The sequence below is a fragment of the Pelodiscus sinensis genome, chromosome 14, assembly GCF_052426305.1.
Source record: "Pelodiscus sinensis isolate ZL-2025 chromosome 14, ASM5242630v1, whole genome shotgun sequence".
Classification (NCBI taxonomy): domain Eukaryota; kingdom Metazoa; phylum Chordata; order Testudines; family Trionychidae; genus Pelodiscus; species Pelodiscus sinensis.
The window spans coordinates 16,395,247-16,415,517 of record NC_143065.1 but is presented as its reverse complement, the minus strand read 5'-3'; the positions used below and the strand labels follow the sequence as shown (position 1 = coordinate 16,415,517).

At 43.2% G+C, this 20,271-nt stretch overlaps 1 protein-coding gene across 9 annotated transcripts in view; it reads left to right on the top strand.

Annotated features, from left to right (window-relative positions):
• Positions 1-20,271, top strand: part of RNF111 (ring finger protein 111) — an 81,360-nt gene that overhangs the window by 50,111 nt on the left and 10,978 nt on the right. For 8 of the 9 annotated variants that reach the window (XM_025189969.3, XM_075897332.2, XM_075897333.2 and 5 more), the window contains 2 exons: positions 5,373-5,498; positions 6,529-6,655. In XM_025189969.3, the coding sequence (XP_025045754.1) occupies positions 5,373-5,498; positions 6,529-6,655 (253 nt within the window). Of the gene's footprint in view, positions 1-5,372; positions 5,499-6,528; positions 6,656-15,540; positions 17,505-20,271 lie in introns of those variants that run through there. The other variant, XM_089781994.1, reaches the window with a different exon arrangement.

Below are 20,271 nucleotides of genomic sequence, written 5' to 3'. Positions count from 1 at the left end.
GTCCAGTCCATTGCCATGCATAGTATTCTTTGTAGGCCTCCTAGTCCTACTTTCTTTAATTCATCTTTTCCCCCCCAGTTCCTGGCTTAAACTCACGCGAAGAAGAAAAAGCAAGCAGGGTTCTTTTCAGTGCACATCTCAACACCTTCTCCCATTGGCTCTTCTTGCTCCCTGCCAATACCTCCTAGCTACCCGAAGTACCTGAGAGAAGTTCTCTTTCGTGACCGGAGGAGACCCCGCCGCTGCCTGGTGGTGGTTGGCTGAGAGGCAGGGCAGGACATCTCTCTCCCAACAGCCGTGGTGGGAGAGGAGGAGCTGGGCAGTGTACCCTAGCCCTGGTCCCCAGAGCTGCTGTGATGTGAGCAGCAGCGAAGGGCTAGGTGAGGGGGGTGGGGGAGGCACCGGGGCAGAGCTAGAGTGGGGGGGCTCTAGAGGCTGAGCTATTGGTCTGATCTGGCACTAGAGGGCTTTGGGGATGGGGCTAATGCTGGAGACTGACCTGGGGCAGGCTCTGGGGTGGTTGGATGCAGTGGGGCTCTGGAAACAGGAAATTGTTACAGGGGGATGTCTAGTGATGGAGGGGCTCTATGGGATGGTGGGCTGGCACTGAGGCTTTTGGGATGGGGACTGGCATGGGTGCAACACCTTGAGCTAATTAAAATGAGAGGAATAGGAAAAGTAACAGCTAACTTTACAGCTGTCGATCTTCTGGACTTTAATGGAATAGGAGATGGAATGCAGTGCGAAGGAGCCAGATAGTGATGTTTCTGGCACAGCACTTATTTTTGGCATAGTGCTTCTTGCTAGTGGACTTCTTTGAGTTGCGGGGGGAGGACTGGTCAAAGGCTGAAGTATCAGTTAATTTGAATTACTCTCCCCCATGTTCTCTCTCTCAGGATTCTAGAATGTCTGTTTTCCCTCAGATGGCTTGTTGGCTCAAAAGGCAAAGCATCATTGCCTTACTGTTTTGATTCTTATAGTTTGCACTCTTTGCTTGCTCTATCTTCCAGTGTCTCTAAGGTCGTAAGATAAATCAGGTCTAAGGCCTGTCTTGGAGACATGCAACCTGGTCTAGTCAGTTTTGAAGTAAGTAATCTGTAGCTAGTGTTTAGTTCTGGAAAAATCCTGTTCAAACCAGCAATTTTAAAAAGTATTCAAGATTTTACTTTCCACAGAGACTAAAAGCCTGAAAAACATTCCCCCACCCCTGAAACCAAAGAAAATCCACATCTGGTCCTCAGTTTACTGTAAGTTCTGTATAAGAAGTCCTGTACAAATAGCTGACTAAGCTCTTAGCAATAATCAGTTGTTCACCCAGCAACAAAAGTAAAAAGTTAAACAATTTGACCTATTCATCACTTCTTGCAACAAGACAATTGTCAGTATTTTCATAGTTTCATTTTTCCATAATTTTTAAAGCCAGAAGAGAGCATTAAATTGTCTAGTTTCATCTCCTGTATATCACAGGCCATTAAATTATACTGAGACTTTATTAGGCTGAAATTAGACTAATCTATTTAGACTAAAACATTTCAGTCTTGAGCGGACTAAACTGTGTGAAACAGAACAGGACAGACCAAGTTTCCATTAATACTTGAGTCCCTTGCAGTGGTAGGGAAGTTGGTAGGTAAGGGGGTGTTCATATGGTCCTAGCTCTCAAAACAGGCCCCCTGAACAGGGTGGAAAAATCCAAAGATCCTTGGCTAACTAATCTGTGGGGAAATTCCTTCTCCACTGCAAATCTGTATGACCTTGAGCATGTGAATAAGACATACTGGTGAAGCAAAATGCAGGACAATGTAGCACTTTAAAGACTAACAAGATGGTTTATTAGATGATGAGCTTTCGTGGGCCAGACCCACTTCCTCAGATCAAATAGTGGAAGAAAGTAGTCACAACCATATATACCAAAGGATACAATTAAAAAAAGTGAACAAATATGAAAAGGACAAATCACATTGCAGAACAGAAGGGGGATGTCCTGTGGTGGTTGGTAAGAATCATCTATCCAGCTCCCATCCAGAACACACCACACGATCCATCGTCTATAGCCAAGCCCTTCGATACAACCGCATCTGCTGTAATCCCACTGACAGAGACCAGAAGCTTCAGGATCTCTACCAAGCATTTATAAATCTCAACTACCCACCCAGAGAAATAAAAAAGCAAATTGAAAGAGCCAGACGAATACCTAGAAACCATCTACTTCAAGACAGACCCAAGAAAACCAACAATAGAACACCACTTGTCATCACCTACAACCCCCAACTTAAACCTGTCCAACACATTATCAATAAACTACAGCCTATATTGGAACAGGATACCATACTCAAAGAGGCTCTGGGAGACAGACCCATAGTCTCCTATAGACAACCACCTAACCTCAAGATGATTCTTACCAACCACCACAGGACATACCACACTAATACCAACCCTGGTACCTTCCCTTGCAACAAACCCCGTTGCCAGCTTTGTCCACATATTCATTCTGCTGATACCATTATTGGACCTAACCAAGTGAGTTATAAGATCAAGAACACATATTCCTGCGCATCCAGAAATATAATCTATGCTATCATGTGCCGAAAGTGTCCGTCTGCTATGTACATTGGACAAACATCTCAGACACTTCGCCAAAGGATTAATGCCCACAAAACAGATATCAGACAAGATCACAAAGAGAAAACAGTTTCTTACCACTTTAACCAGAAAGGACACTCTCTCAATGACTTAGCCACCTGCATTCTGCTACAAAGACCTTTTACATCTGCACTTGAAAGGGAATCCTCTGAACTGTCATTCATGTTAAAATTCGACACTTGCCAACAAGGACTTAACAAGAATTTGAACTATCTCACCCATTACCAAGACAGTTTCCCCAATTATCACCTGTAATACCATTAACTCACAAACATCCCACTCTCCCTACCTTTAATATCATCAATTCACAGACACTTACCTTCCTTCCTCCCCCCCCCCCCCCGCATCCCCCTTCTGTTCTGCAATGTGATTTGTCCTTTTCATATTTGTTCACTTTTTTTAATTGTATCCTTTGGTATATATGGTTGTGACTACTTTCTTCCACTATTTGATCTGAGGAAGTGGGTCTGGCCCACGAAAGCTCATCATCTAATAAACCATCTTGTTAGTCTTTAAAGTGCTACATTGTCCTGCATTTTGCTTCAACTACCCCAGACTAACACGGCTACATTTCTATCACATACTGGTGAAGCATCTGGAAGGGGGATTCTCTGTATCACCTCAGAGCACTGATCCACCATTTTCAGTTGTAGCCAATCTCTGATCCTTTAGAGGAAGACACCCCCGCCCCCCCCCCAAAAAAAACCCCAAACAAACCATAAAATATAAACTGACACAGCATCCAAAATGCATCTGGCTGGTAGTGTTGGGGGGCATTAAATTCCTTCCTGACCTGTGCAGATAGCTGGCTAAAGACCTGATGCGAGGGCTGCTGTTATGTGATTGAGTTACAAGAGTAATGAGTGTTTTTGAGGATACGGCAGGTAATCTCATTCTCTTCTTGGCCCATGAAGGAAGGGAATGAGCATTGGGTCTCATAGATTCACAGATTCCAAGGCCAGAGGGGACCACAGTGACCATCAAGCCTGGCCTTCCCCCATACACACAGGTCATAGAATTTCTCCTAGAAGATGGATTAAACCATATATTTTAAAAGCTATCTAATCTTATTTTAAAACGCTGAATGATGTTTCTCAGAGATGATTTTTGGCCACAGCCATAAAAAGACATTCTGGTAGTCATTATCAAGTTTTGTTTTTTAGAGAGAGCAATTTCTCTGCTGATTGTCAGTTACTTTAGCAAGAACCAAATACAGTAAAACTCCATTGGTCCGGCATCCAATGCTCTGGCACTCCTGATGGTCCAGCACCATCGGGAACCGGGAAGTGCTCTGGGCAGCCAATTGGAGCTGCTCTGCACCCGGCTTCCCTGATTCAGCCGCTGCTGAAACTGACCAGCAGCTGAATCGGAGAAGCCGGGGACAGAGCAGCTGGGGTGCTGCTGGATTGGTCCCGTAGCGCTACCCCTTGGGGCTGCGGGACCAACCCGGCAGCACCCCAGCAGCTCTGCCCCAGGCATCCCCAATTCAGCTGCTGCTGAAACTGACCAGCGGCTGACTCCAGGAAGCCCGGGGCAGAGCTGCTCTGCCCCAGGCTTCCTGGAGTCAGCCGCTGGTCAGTTTCAGCAGTGGCTGAATCGGGGACGCCTGGGGCAGAGCCGGACTATCAGAAGGGGAGGCTATGAGGGGTCTTGGGTGGCATCCCCCCATCCCACCCAGACCCCTCATAGCCTCCCTTTCTGATAGTCCGGCATATTTGATAATCCGGCACCCCCGGGACCTAAAGGTGCCGGATTATCAGAAGTTTACTGTAATTGTGATAGTCTGATTGTGCCACTCTGTGAGAAGGTTGAGAATAGAACTTTTAGTTAAATCCAGTGTTATTTACTGAATTGCCTATTGACTACGCGGTGTTCTTGTGTCATTCTTCTAGAGTAGCACAAAAAATCTTTCAATTCCTGTTGAGATAAAGTACAGGTTAGTGGTAGCCTTCTTGGAGAAAGTCCTCTGTGCTAGAAATGTATGGAGTTAGGCAGCTACTGAGAGGTAAGCCATCTGCAAAAAGCATAGTCTGGCAAGAGAATGCTGCCAGTGGTTGGTTAGGATATGTAGCCATTCACCCAATGTTTTGCTTTGGGAAAACACAAGTTTATAAACTGACAGAAAAATAAAATGAAGAGTAAACCTATACTTGCTCCTTTCCATAGAGTTGTGTACTTCAAAGCTTTTAAAGTTTTAAAAAAATTTCCATGACTTTTGGAAGTATCAGCTGATGAATTATAATGAACTGTTCCTTAGAATACATTATAGAAAAACTTCATGTGCTATTTGTTTACCTGTTCCATGGAGAAACTCCTATCATGTGGACTAAGAGAGAATGAGCTCAGAATGATCATTTAAGACTGTGGTGTCCAACACACTAGCCATATGTGGCTATTTGGTTGCGATAGCAATAGCCACCATTTCTTCAGAACTGGTTGGACACCACAGAATTAATAGAAATTGCTGCCTTTTGTTTTAGAAAACAGAAGTATTGTTTCATCTGAATACCTGCGTACCTTAGTCTACCAGGAAGCTGTAGATTAATAGTATGGATGATTTTTCAGTTGTAAATGTCTCTGGGTCTTGGCATATAATGATGCATGCAATTGGATTTTAATAGGCAAAAGTGTTCAACCTTATGTTGAAGACTTCTTTCTATAGTCCATGTCTGCCAGATAAAGGTTGAATCATTGTGTCTTGAACTGGTGCTGTTTTGTATTCTATCTCTTAGACGTGCACATGAACGGCCTCCTCCGCATCCTCACAGAATGCATCCCAACTATGGTCACGGGCACCATATTCACGTGCCTCAGACAATGTCCTCGCATCCTCGACAAGCTCCGGAGAGGTCTGCCTGGTCAGTACTCTTAATTCCTCGTTAGTGTCATATGACTTGGTAGGTGCCCATTTATTGGCATTTGCTATATGACCTTTCATCCTGAGAATATCTTGATAATGTTTGTGATTTGATTTAACAAATTGCTAAGTACATATTCAGGATAAAATGTGTTCAGATGGATAGCTCTGTAAAATGCCATTTTTTGCTATTAGCCAATTTAAATGTTTCCAATTTGTTTTTATAAATGCTAGCAAATATTTACCATTTTAAGTGCTTATACAGTTGTACTGTTTTGGTGCCAGTTATTCCAAGTAATACGAGTTCAAAACTCACATGTAGTGTCAAAAAACATTTTCTACAGAAAACATTCTTTTGAATTTTCAAGTGCAGACATTTTGAGCTTTTAAGTTCAAAGACAATCTCTTACCTGTACTTGAATTTTAAATTTAAAACTTGAATCTGACACACAGTAAAACAGACTTTAACTTAACTTTTAACTTCTGAACTTAGTCTACTCAAACTACCCAAACCTGGAACTTGGTAATTGGTTTTTCTGTTTTGGTGTTACATGAATTTTCCTCCTAGGAACCTGTGGTTTACAGTGGCTAGATAGCTCTGAGAATTAGAACTTTACTACCTTGATGTAAGATAATGGCTCAAGTCCATTGTGCTACTTCCTGTAACCACAATGTTTTGATGAACTGAAGAGGGCATATTTTATGAAAACCTAGGATTCCAAATCCAAAATAGTTGTACATCACAACAATGATTTCTAAGTCAAGTCTGTACTAGTATTTTATAATTTTATTTTTACTGATTTATTTATTTTTTTAATTCAGTTGCTTAGTCACAACACATTAATTGAATCGACAGTGGGATTACAGAACTGATTTAATGGAAAATATTTATTTAAAAATAATTTGTATTTTATATAAAATGCCTTTTGTGTATGTGTTTAGAAGCCATGATATAAATTTCCAAAGCAGTAGAGATACAGCTAGAGGGCAAAAATAACTAGATTAAAATGTTAATTTTGCTTATGTGGCAGGGAACTGGGAATCGAAGCTGGAGTGGCTGCAGCTACATATCCACCAGGCCCATTGCACCCTCACTTGGCACACTACCATGCACCGCCTCGACTTCATCACTTGCAAATAGGTGCTCTTCCTTTAATGGTAAGGAGATAATTTGTAGAAACTCATATGGTAGTTCATCATTATCTGTGACTTGAATTTCCTCCTCTTTTGTGCAAGGTTTGTTGTATTTAAATTGGATATGTATAGAATATTGCAAATAGTGGGTCAACTGAACAAATGAAGAAAAATCTATTCCATTAACGTATGATTGTTATTAGATGAGAAGCTAGAACAGACTCATATTGACTAAAATGCATTTAGGACAGCAACATTTCTAACTTCAGCCTTGTAAATATAAGACATCTGAATGAAATTGTCTCTTGGATAATAATGCATTGACCCTCTGCATCTGATTTAAAAGTTCAGATCTTCTTGTAACTGATCAGAGTGCTAAACTTTCTAAACAGCATATGAGAATTAGTACGCATGCTTCTATTATAGTTAAACCTTAGCTCTTCTTAGAGTAGTGTCCCGTTGGACACTCCACTGGTCTGCTGATTGGGGACCTTTTAGTATCAGTCCACCCCACCTATGCATGCACTGCTCCTCATCTGCCAGAAGGCTATTTTCTTTGCTTTCTTTACACTTTATTTTGGCCTGTTAAAAGAGAAAAGTAGTCAGTCTTTCGTGGGCCCTTTCCCATGGATAAGGGTATGCCCTTCAAAAAGCGCCTCAGTTGTAAGGAATCTATTGTGCACTTGTACAGCAAATGGCCTCAATCATGATGAGGGACGATAGTGTTCCAATCAACCTATCATTCAGTGAAAGTGCAAACAACTCTTTCTGTAGATTCCTGTGTGAGGAAGGGTACTGTCTATTGACTTTGTTTCTTATCTGCTTCGTTTTAACTACCCAATTTTCAGGTACTCGCTGATTCCCAGTTCTGCCTTCCTGGTTTTCCCTTTGATATTTTCATGCCCTCTGCTCCTTTTTTCCTGCCCCCTCCTTGTTTTTTCTTCCTTTTCCCCTTTCTCCCTTGTTTATTTTGGGAATGCATATCCTAAACTCAAAACTCCAGTTATCTGAAGAAGTGGGCTGTGCCCACAAAAGCTCATGATACCATCTACATGTTTTGTTAGTCTATAAAATGCTACCAGACCATTTATTGTTTTTTAAGTTTGTCCTGTACAGACTCTAACTCTGCTATCCCCTGAAGCATCTTAAAAAAAAAAAGTCTGTGAATCCCCATAGCAAGCCTCAGTCAAGCTGAAAATGATCCCTGGCTTGGTTGGTACCATCTGTACTGAATCTGGTACCTAGGGCGCACACAATATTAAACTAAGAGGGCAAGTCAGAATGCCTACAGACTTAATGGAAACCGACAAAGAGGCATTGGTACCACAGGAATGTGAGAAACAGAGATGATGCTACACGGAAGGTTTTGTTGGTATGGTTGTCAACATTAGTACTGTCAATTAATATACCCTACTGTCAGGTCTGTGTTTCTGACACTGGTTCTTCTCTGCTCAGTTCTAGGGTCCTAGTACTGTGTTCACCCAGAGCCATTGGCTTGCCAACAACCTGCTATGCACCACCCTTTTTATTGTTAGAGTTAGAAAGTAGCCAAGAGGACCTACCTTCCCAATGCTCTTCTTACCCGCCATACAGAGCCCAGTTTCATTATGGATCTGGGCATGCCAGCTTTCTGACCCATAGCCTCCCTGGTTTGGACCGGTGCCAGCCAATCACTGGTACACTTTCTATCATAATGGCCATGCTTGCAGGTTCAAAGGCAATAGACCCTCATCTCTACTAATATGGCCTACCAGCAGCCAAGAAAGTACCCTCCTTCAGCTGCTGCCTTGAGGGCCTCAATTTGCTGAGCAGGGAAGGGAGGAATTGGAGGCTAAAGTTGAGGGAGGACACTCTTCCACCCTCCTTCTCATCCCTGTTACCAGATGACACAATACCCCTTCTGCCATCAATGGACAACTGTACACAGTTCCAGGACTTGGCACAAAGAGCGGCAGAATCACTCCATATCCCTTAGCTAGAGGTGTCTGAGTCAGATCACAAACAAATGGACATTCTGCATTCTTTCACCTTCTTCAGAGTGGGGCTTTCTGTTAATGAGGCTCTACTGGGTTCTGCCCACCCCCATGTGTCTCCCACCAACTCGTATTAAGGCAGATAAGCAAGGAACATGGAATTCCTGTTCACACCTGACTCTCAATTTGATTAGTGTGGGTGCAATTAATTCTCAAAGTCACCAACACCACTTCCACTCCTTATGACTGAGATTGGAAGCATCTGAACTTGTTTGGCAAGAAGGCCTATTCCTTCTGGGCTAAATGAGACTATCAAACCCGTATGAAACTTAGTTCTTTTAATGAACTACTCCTCTATTCTCACAAGGACCAATTTAAATCCTTGATTAAGAAGGGGAAAACTGATGGCAGAAACTCTTCGGTCTGCACTTGATGTAGCTGATACAGGGGCACATTTTATTTCAACTGCCATTGTGATGAGATGAGCCTCATGGCTTCATCTCTCCAGCTTTTCCAAGGAGGTCCAAACAAGATTGATGTTGCCTTCCACAGATTAAGATTCAACAGCCACTCTTTGACCCCCTCAGGATCCATACACTTGAGTACAAAAGAAAGTACAGCCACCTTCAAGTCTTGCTCATAATATTCATTTCAATACTCATTCTAGTATCTGTTTATATACTCAGAGGTTGTATGAATTTCAGAGAAAAATGCCCAGGTTCCACAGATCAAAAATGTTGGCATCTCAGCAAACTTCCTTTTAGATCTCCACCAGAGAGAGATTTTGATGGGTTTGTCAAAGTGCTTCTAGAAAATCCTCATTTCATGCTGGAAAACCCACCCATCCCTTTCAAGGTTATTTGACACTGTTGCAAGTACCTGGAAACATGCAATACCCAACAAATTAGTGTTGGAGAAAATCCAAGAAAGAAACCTACATCTATTTCTCTCTTCCTTGTAAAACCCCATTTTCTTTTTCCTTTTCCTGCTTTGGAGAGCCTGCTATGTCAGGAGTTAAACACTTCAGTGTTAGAGCCACAGATCCAGTGCCCGCACATCTAAGGGACAGAGACTTCTTCTCTTGTTACTTCCTGAAGAAAAAGAGGGACTGGAGACTCCATGCTGGATCTCAGAGCACTCAACAAGTTTATCACTGCTCAGAAGTTAAAGATGGTCATATTATCCATGATCATTCCAATGTTACAAAAAGAAGACTGGTTCTTACTTCAGAGATTCTTATTTTTCACATCTCAATTGTACCTAGGCCAGTTAGGTTCATAATCTGTGAAGAGCACTGTTAATATGAGATACTCCCTTTTGACTTGTGATTGCCCCCAATGGTAGCCTCCAAGGTCCTCTTGGTAGTGGCATCCCACTTACATGCTCAGAACTTATGATTTATCCTTACTTGGGTGACTGCCTTATCAGGGCTTAGTCTTTTGTAGAGCCCCAGTGAGTCACTCAGTCCACACTGGACCTGTTTTTAGAATCTGGGCCTACCGAGCAATGAATGAAAATCAACATGAACACTGGTACAAAGCAGCTGACTTTGACTCCATTTGGGCAAAAGTACTCCTACCATCATAGATTTCTCAGTCTCTCCTTATTGGTAGAGGCAGAACAATCCAGACCCCAGATTTTGGCCAAACATTGCCTCCAGCTCCTGGGATAAATGACTTCAGTCACATTGGTTATTGTTTCTGCAGACTACACATGAGATGTCTCCAGGCATGGTTTGGTTCGGTTTACAGGGTAGAGATAACATACATGACTATCAGTGCCCACCAGGGTCAAGAAATCCTTGGACTGCTGGAGGATACAGTAAATGTCTATATAGCAGGAGTTCTCAAACTTGTGATACTGCAACCCCCCTCTCAGTTGTTTGCGATTTCCCTCTCTGTTGCTCGCAACCCCCCAAGGGGTCAGGACCCACAGTTTGAGAAACTCTACTGTATAGGATACATTTGTTCAGCCTTGCCCATATCTACTGATGACTAATGCATTCCTCAGAGGATGGGGGTGGGGGGATGCATCTCAGTGGTTGCACAATGCCACGCAGATGTCTCCAGCTGAGAGACGCCTCCATATTAACCTGCTCAAATGCAGGGGTCAGAAACAGGCATGCTTACTTTCCTCCCACTGATGAAAGACATGCTCACAAGGGTCATAATGGATAATAAGGACTCCATGTATTACATAAATGATCAGGAAGGCCCCAAGTCTTACTCCTTCTTCTGCATAGAAGCACTCTTAAGACTGTGGACCTAGTACATTTTCTTAAAATATCTTAATATCAGCAGCCTACTTATCGGGAATACACAACACAGCAGTCTCAACTGTAAATTCCCACATGATCACTAATGTGGGAGAGATCTGATAGTACTCCATGACATATTTTGACAGTGGAAGACATCCACTGGGGAGCTATTCATTTACCAGAACAAAAAATCTCGATAGAGGACAACACCATGAGAGAGGCTCTCTTTAAATGACACCCTTTCTCCTGTTCCACTTAATATTGAAAGTCCTGCTTAAAGTGAAAACAGAGAGCAAACATTATACTGTTTGCTCTCACATGGCTCAGACAAATGTGGTACCCTTACCTATCACAGCTGGCACTGTATCCACCAGTGATTCTTCCAGTCACTCCTTACCTTCTGTTGCAGAACAAGAAATGTGCATTCCATCCCAACCTGCAGATTCTGCAGCTCTCAAAGCCTGGCTTTCTTGGTTCCAGCACATACTGACTCTGAGGAGGTAGAGTAGCTATTGTTATTCCATAGTAGAAAAGGAGCTACCGTATATACTCAAGTATAAGCCGACCCGAATATAAGCCGAGGCACCTAATTTTACCACAAAGAACTGGGAAAAAGTATTGACTCGAGTATAAGCCTAGGGTAGGAAATGAGGCAGCTACTGGTAAATGTAAAAAATGAAGATAGATACCAATAAAATTACATGAATATTTATTTCAAAGAAAAACAATAACTTAGCTCTGTAAGTGGAAAAGGGGGTCAACAAAAACAATATGGTATCAAAAATACCGTAACTTTAAAAGTACAACAACCTTAGCTCAATCAGCAACCAAGCTAACACACAAGAGCTAAAATCCTTCAAAACTGGAGTTCTCCTCCTCATCATCTGTATGCCCAAACAGAGCTTCAGCTGGTGTGAGGTTATCAGCATAGACATTGTCATCATCACTGACAAACTATTATGGAGTAGTTTTTTAAGAAAGCATATTGGAATGTATTTAACTCACTTAGAAGCAGTCCCAGCTCTACGAACATCAAAATGCAGTATGTAGAAAAAGTTGAAAGAAAAATATAGTAAATCTGCCCTCTTCCACAACAAGTAAAAATAGCACCTAATGTAGCATCTTTGCCAATCTACAGCAGCTATTCAAGTACATGAAAGTTTAAGTAAAATACTTCCAACTTAATCTTAGAAATGTTTTATACCCTTTTAATATATCATTTTTTAAAAAGTTCCTATAAAGCTACATGTGGCATTTCATTTCTTTTCACAAATTTTAGGAACTGAACTGAGCACTTTTAATATGCTCTGGATTATAAATTCTCTTTAAAAGTTTATTGTGAATTACTGGCAAAACCAATTGTCATTCAACTGGTATATAAACGAGACCCAAGAGTATAATGAATTTCTATCTACAACATTTAGTCAAATCCACCAGGGAAGGGCAGTAATTTCTTTTAAAGTAGAACCCTTTAATTGTTCCTACGTACCTTCCAATATTCAGTTGTATTAAATACATTTCTTCAGACAATTGTCCTAGTATTCAGTCTTTCTTGTGTTTAGTGCACTAACAATCTGGCGTAAGTTACTGTACTAATATGAAACTATTCAGCAGTTTGACAGATTAAATATTTTTAATAAAACAGTACAGGCAGTCCCCGGGTTACTGTACAAGATAGGGAGTGTAGGTTTGTTCTTAAGTTGAATCTGTATGTAAGTCGGAACTGGCGTCCAGATTCAGCCGCTGCTGAAACTGACCGCCAGTTCTGACTTACATACAGAATCAACTTAAGAACCCCAGGCGTCCCCAAGTCAGCTGCTGCTGAAACTGATCAGCAGCTGATTCCAGGAAGCCCGGGGCAGAGCAACTCTGCCTCGGGCTTCCTGTAGTCAGCGCTGGTCAGTTTCAGCAGAAGCTGACTTGGGGACGCCTGGGGCAGAGCAGCTGGGGTGCTGCTGGGTTGCTCCAGTAGCACCGCTCCTGGGTGCTACTGGACCAACCTAGCAGCACCCCATCTGCTCTGCCCCAGGCGTCCTGATTCAGCCGCTGCTGAAACTGACCAGCAGCGGCTGAATCAGGACCTGGGGCAGAGCAGCTGGGGTGCTGCCGGGTTGGTCCAGTAGTGCCCAGAGCTGGCGCTGCAGGACCAATCGGCAGCCCCTCAGCTGCTCTGCCCCAGAGTCCAAAAGAAAAGCCTGGTCTGCTGGGGGGGGGGAGCACACTAGCTGCGCCCCCCCCTCCCCAGCAGACCAGAGACACGGGGCGCAGAGCCTCTGAGGCTTTGCTCTGGCAAAGCCTCAGAGGCGAGGGACCCCGCCGCGGCTGCGGCTTCAGTCCGGGAGCCTGTGGTCTGCTGGGGAAGGTCCCCAGCAGACCACAGGCTCCCGGACTGAAGCCGCAGCCGCGGGGGGGTCCCTCGCCTCTGAGGCTTTGCCAGAGCAAAGCCTCAGAGGCGCGGGGAACCGCCGCGGCTGCCACTTCAATCTGGGTGCCTGTGGTCTGCTGGGGACCGTCCCCAGCAGACCACAGGCTCCCGGACTGAAGCCACAGCCGTGGGGGGGTCCCGCGCCTCTGAGGCTTTGCCAGAGCAAAGCCTCAGAGGCGCGGGGAACCGCCGCTGCTGCCGCTTCAATCCGGGTGCCTGTGGTCTGCTGGGGACCGTCCCCAGCAGACCACAGGCTCCCGGACTGCAGCCGCAGCCGCGGGGGGTCCCGCGCCTCTGAGGCTTTGCTCTGGCAAAGCCTCAGAAGCGCGGGAACCCGCCCGGTGCCCCTGGTCTGCTGGAGACGGTCTCCAGCAGACCAGGGGCACCGGAGCAGCTTACGGGCGCGCTGAGCCCGCCCGAGACGCTGTTCTCGAGACGCTGACTCGAGTATAAGCCGAGGGGGGCATTATTCAGCACAAAAAATGTGCTGAAAAACTCGGCTTATACTCGAGTATATACGGTACTTGCTCTGCCTAGCTGCAGAAATTGAAGTTTCCAGCTCTGGTGCCATCCCGAATCTATCCATCCTGACTGTGATTCTAGAGGACCTGTTGACTCTCAAGAAATGAGGACCTTTTTATTAGTGCGCTAAAGGTTCATCTAGAAGCAATTGACACCTTCCACCATCAGGTTGAAGGATATTCAATCTTCTCTCTCATGATTATGGAGAAATTTCTCAAAGGCATAGCAAATCTCTTCCAGATTTCTCATGTCTCGATGTAATTGCAACCTAGTATGACAAGATCTGACTGGGCTTCTACTGGAATCTGTGGTCACTTGTTGATTAAGTTACTTTTCCATGAAGAAACACCACCTCATTGCTAGCACCTCCCTCAGAAGGATTGGGGCAGTAGCGGCTCTGAAAACACATCACCTTTTCTCTGTGTTCTTCCCTGATGACAAGGTTCTGATTATACCACATCCAAAGTTCCTACCCAAGGTGACTTCTGCATTTCACATAAATCATATACAGTATTCAGCTTTCAGCCTTTTATCCAAAACCTCAGGAGGATAATAGTGAAGCCTTCTTCAGTACGCTCAACTTTAGGAAAGTGTTGGCCTTCTAACTTGGACAGGACAAGAGAGTTCAGAAAAATCTGACACTTACTCTTCATTGTAGATAGGACAAAAGTACAGTGATTTCTGCTCACAGTCCAACACTCACTTCAGGAAATTTATTACCTCACAATTGGTAACAGAGTTTAACACCCCCATCTTTAGTACATGTGCATTCTACAAGGTCAGTCTTCTTATTCATTGCCTTCGCCAAAGGTTTCCTTGTATCAGAAATCTGCAGAGCAGCTAGCTGATATTTGCACACACCTTTTGCAGAACACTGTCATCCAAGGGATTCTGATGCAGATGCCAAATTTGGTGCTACAGTACTATCATCCATATCAGACTTGACTCTCTGAAGTTCCAACCTCTAGTGATGAACAGTGCTTGGGTGTTACCTACAGTGGAGCATCCATAGGGGCACTACTCGAAGTTGTTACTTGCCTTGTACAGTAATGATTCTTTGAGATTGTGTCCCCCTATGAGTGCTCTGTGACCTACCCTACTCCTCACTACACTGGAGTTTATACTAATTATCTCTGTTAAACAAAAGGAAAAACTATGTAGCACTCTAAAGACTAACAAGATGGTTTAATAGGTGATGAGCTTTCGTGGACCAGACCCACTTCCTCAGATACCATCTTGTTAGTCTTTAAAGTGCTACATAGTCTCATCTTGCTAAAATAAAAGGAAAAACTAACACAGCTATCTCTCTTACTAATTCTCTCTGTGGTAGGGAACTGAGGGATTACCTGTACATGCATAACAACGGCCATACTGGGTCAGACCAAAGGTCTATCCAGCCCAGTAACCTGTCTTCCACCAATGGCCAATTCCAAATGTCCCAGAGGGAGTGAACAGAACAGGAAATCATCAAGCAGTCCCTCTCCTGTCACCCATTCCCAGCCTCTGACAGAGGCTCGGGACACCATTCCTACTCATCTTGGCTAATAGTAATTGATGGACCTAACCTTCATGAATGTATCTAGTTGTTTTTTGAATCTTTTTAAAGTCTTGTTAAAGTTCACAACAGCCTCTGGCAATGAATTCCACAGGTTGACTGTGCGCTGCATGAAGAAAAACTTCCTTTTGTTTGTGTTAAACCTGCTACCTATTAATTTCATTTTTTGTCCCCTAGCTTTTATGTTATATGAGTTAGCTTTGTGGCAGCAGGGGAGCAGCATGTGCACAGGTGGGACAGACTGCTACCAAAGTTCTCTGATCAGCAGCAAAGGGACACAGACACACCTAGAGGAGAACAGCCGTAGGGAGACATATCTCAGTGAACCATTGTTACTGCACAAGGCGAGTAACTTCATTTAGCTATACAATAGTTCAAAATAACTTTGTACATCACATGAACCATTTCTTGTGAAGAGGCATAATTAAAATGAAGCTGTATACAGCACATAATTTCTGTTTCATAAGAACAGTGTCATGGGGAGGTAAAAATACTGATATTGGAAAATTCCCTTGGTTTGCTACATTAAAACATCTATTACTTATTTAATTGATTTTATTATTTTTTAAAACATATTTCGTAGGCACTCTTGCTGTAAGTTTAAATATAAAATCTGTGAGTGAGCAGAGAGCTTGAAATTTTTTAGAATAATAGTTTTTCCCTTTTATAATTTGTTCTTACATTGCTTTAAGGTTATGCTAGTTAGTTAACCTGGTAAATGAGTACTTAAACTGTAACTGTAAAAAGCGCTGCATGTGGCTCACAAGTTATGTTGTAGTCATTCCTGATTTACACACATCCTAATTCTTAATCAGTGAATTTTAAATTAGGCTAATGATCTTCAGTACAAAAAACAATTGTTTTCCTCGTTCTTTTATACCAGATTATAGGTAACCTATATGAATAACATCAGTTACTTTCAATGCATAAATTGCTAATGTACATCTCTACTGTAATAGTTCAGTTACCTATACAGGCATCAAAAGGAAAGATTCAGGTTCTTCATGCATCTTTGTTCCAGTCTGACTTACAAGAGTACCGTGGGGGGGGGAGAGGGAAGTCTGGCAAAGTTTTTGAGACTCATCCTAACCTGTTAGAATTCTAGAGACCCTCAGTTTTTCATCACATGCTGTATAGGGCATATAATCTTAACAAATGTTATAAATTAATTTTGTTCATTATTCACTTACGTAAGTGAGACGACATAGGTCTGTAGCTCTAGCTAAAATTTTGCATTAGCTAATATTTACCACCACTTCTAGCAGCACCCTATAAATCTTACACTACAGTTTCCACTCCTTGGGCTTGTGAAAAAGGCCTGCTAAAGCTACAAAGAAAGGATGCAAGACATTTCTCCACAGAGTTGACCGTTCATATGTGGAAACAGTTAAAAGAACAAGAGCCATAGTTTAATTACAGGGACGTCTGTGTAGGTTCTATTCCCTAATTTATGGGGGTTGAAGGATTTAGTAAGTAATAATAGATGTTGTTTGTATTTTGTGAGTGCTGCAAGTTTTGTTTCTGCAATCCCTCTGTTTACTGTGAGGCCTCTGAGCGGGAGACAGTAGTAGTTTGGGCTGCAGTGCCAGGAGAATTCTGACAACAGTTAACTCCAAAACATTCATTGGGTCCAGGTGATGTAGTCTGTCTCTAATCTATATTGGGTTTTGGATGAGGGCCGAAATGCTAGTGCAGTCAAAAATAGAGCTATAGTAGTTGGTGCTGAAGGCTACGTCAACACTACCATTGCCTTTTGGTGACAAAACAGTGATGCGTACACATTACAATGTGACTTTTGTTGGGGAAAAGACATAGCTTGAGCAACGAAAAATTGCTTCCCCTGTTGTCTTTCCCCCTGCTAGACACTGCTGTTGGTCTTGTAGACAGAACTTGCTTTTTCAGTATCCCACAATGCCTGCCCTGATCTGCTCAGTGTTTTGATCTCTGTTGCCCTGCAGGCATGCATCTCTCCTCTTTCAAAGCCCCAGGAACTGACAGCGGAATGAGCTTCTCCTAAAATGTCAGCTATTTTCTGTCTCTCTCTTCCCCCTCTCCCTTCCCCCCCACCCCCATGAGGCGAAAATACCAGACACCTGGCAATCCTATGACACACTCGGCAACTGGGCCCGACCCAGCACAAGTAGCACACTGAGGGTATGTCTACACTGCCACCCTAATTCGAACTAGGGTGGCTAATGTAGGCGTTCGAAGTTGCAAATGAAGCCCGGGATTTAAATATCCCGGGCTTCATTTGCATCTTGCTGGGCACCGCCATTTTTAAATCCCCCTTAGTGCGGACTCCGTGCCCGCGGCTACATGCAGCACGGAGTAGGTAGTTCAAATTAGGCTCTCTAATTCGAACTACTGGTACACCTTGTTCCTGCTGCCAATTCCCCCTTCCAGTGGAGCTCTCCTGCAGATACTGTGTTCCTCAGGACAGGGTTCTTCCCACCCTAGAAACACACAGACACTCTCACCCACTACAGAGCATGTCTGAGAGGACTGGGTAATCCGCACTCACAAGCTGACCCCTCATATGTCCCTGGACTCAGCAGGCTGGGTTTCACAGCAATGCCACACTGCACCCTCATGTGCCTTTGGACTCAGTGGGCTGGATTGAGCAGCACTTTAAGCGGCCATCCTCATATGCCCCCAGGTTCAGCACCTCCCTATCCCCACTTTCACAGCACAATCATTTGCTGGTAAAACACACAATGAGCAAACCGCACAGGATTTTGGGCACTACAGGGATCTAGAGCTTGGGTACAAAAACTGTTGTTGCAGAGTGAATGGGGAAGTGGAATGAGCGAGAGAGAGGGGAAAAGAGAGAGAAATAACCAGTTTAACAATGAAAGTTATTTATTTCTGGGTAGTGAATATAAGCGTGTGTGTGTAACTTGAAACGGATTACAAATGTTAGGGCTAGCTAACCATATAACAGTTTACATAGGGCAGGGTCAGCAGAGAGGGAGAGGGTGACTCATTCACTCACTGGACCTTGCACTGATTGGGGGTCAAGAGGGCAGGAGATGAGATGAGCCCCCCAGCACGATCAGACAGGAGATGAAAAAGTCTCAGTGGAACAGATGCAGTTTAAATCCAGGTATCAGAACAGTTTTTCTTGGGAAAGGGTAGGAGTTTTTATAGGGATAGGACAATAGTTTGAGGCAAACATAGGATTTGTTTATGGGTAAACAAAGGTGAGACCATAGAGACTGATCACACCTGGTTATTGGTGATGTTCCTTGAATGAGCTCACAATGCAGCTAGTCAGTTTCAGTATTTTGGATAAGATCCATTACTAGAATTGGTCTGATAATGAGTAATTTGGGTATGATCAGGCCTGGGTGCATTAGCATCTGAAGCAGAGATTTCGCATCAGGCAGTGCTTCTCTGCTTTCTGTGTCCCATAGTTCAGTGCGGTTCCTGCTTTGGAAGAGCAGTTCTCCATTCTGTGCGCTAATGGAGATGTGTCTCTGTTCTGTCTTCAGTGTAGATGAGGCTGGGGTGTTTCCTTAATTTGTCTGGAAGAGTTTAGATTTCTTCCCCTGCCTTTTCATTCCTTTGTTCGTGATTCAAGTACGGGGGGGGGGGGGGGGGGATTGTTTTCCATGAGAATCATTCCCTGGCTCCCCAAGGGCACAGGGCTGACAGGTGGCCATGCTCTGGTTCCCCAAGAAAACAGAGGTGGTGGGTAACAAAGTGGGAGTCTATATAGGAAGGGTGGGCTCCACCTAAACCAAAATGAAACCAGATTTATGGCACTAAACATTAAAAAGGTTATAGAGCAGTTTTTTAACTAAGGGCTGGGGGAAAGCAGATGGGTGCAGAACAGCACGTGGCTTGGACAGAGACCTCTTAGGGGAGGGTCTGTTAATAGAGATTCTCTATGTTCTAGTAAGGAGGAGAGAGGATGAAGATGATAAAATATGGGTAAGATGAGAAACAATCAGATGAAAAACAGTTGAACATATCAGGAAAAAGCAGACAGATAAATAGTGACAAATTTTTAAAAGTACTTTTTAAAAGTCTAAATAATAAGATGGGTGAACTAGAGTGCTTTGCATTAAAGGAGGATATTGATATAATAGGCATCACAGAAACTTGGTGGAATGAGGACAGTCTTTGGGACAAAGTCATACCAGGGTACAAAATGTATTGGAAAGGCAGAACAGGCTGTGATGGTGGGGAAGTGGCACTATGCGTAAAAGAAAATGTAGAATCAAATGAAGTAAAACTCTTAAATGAACCAAAATATTCCAAAGAATCTCTGTGGATGGTAATTCCATGCTTTAATGATAAGAATATAGTGGTAGGGATATATTTCTGACCACCTGATCAAGATATAGTGACTATGAAATGCTAAGGGAGATAGAGGCTATCAAAACAAAAAAATCAATAATAATGGGTGAAGCAAAATACAGGACTATGTAGCACTTTAAAGACTAACAAGATGGTTTATTGGATGATGAGCTTTCGTGGGCCAGACCCACTTCCTCAGATCAAATAGTGGAAGAAAATAGTCACAACCACATATACCAAAGGATACAGTTTAAAAAAAAAGAACACATATGAAAAGGACAAATCAAATTTCAGAGCAGAAGGGGGATGCAGGGAGGGGAGGGAAGGTAAATGTCTGTGAGCTAATGATATTACAGGTGGTAATTGGGGAAGCTATCTTTGTAATGGTTAAGATAACTAGAGTCTTTGAGACTCCCGCGCAAAGTATCGAATTTTAGCATGAATAACAGTTCAGAGGATTCCCTTTCAAGTGCAGTTTTAAAAGGCTTTTGATGCAGGTAATTAAGTCGTTGAGACAATGTCCTTTCTGGTTGAAATGGCAAGAAACTGTTTTTTCTTTGTGATCCTGTCTGATAGCTGTTTTGTGGGCATTGATCATTTGGCGAA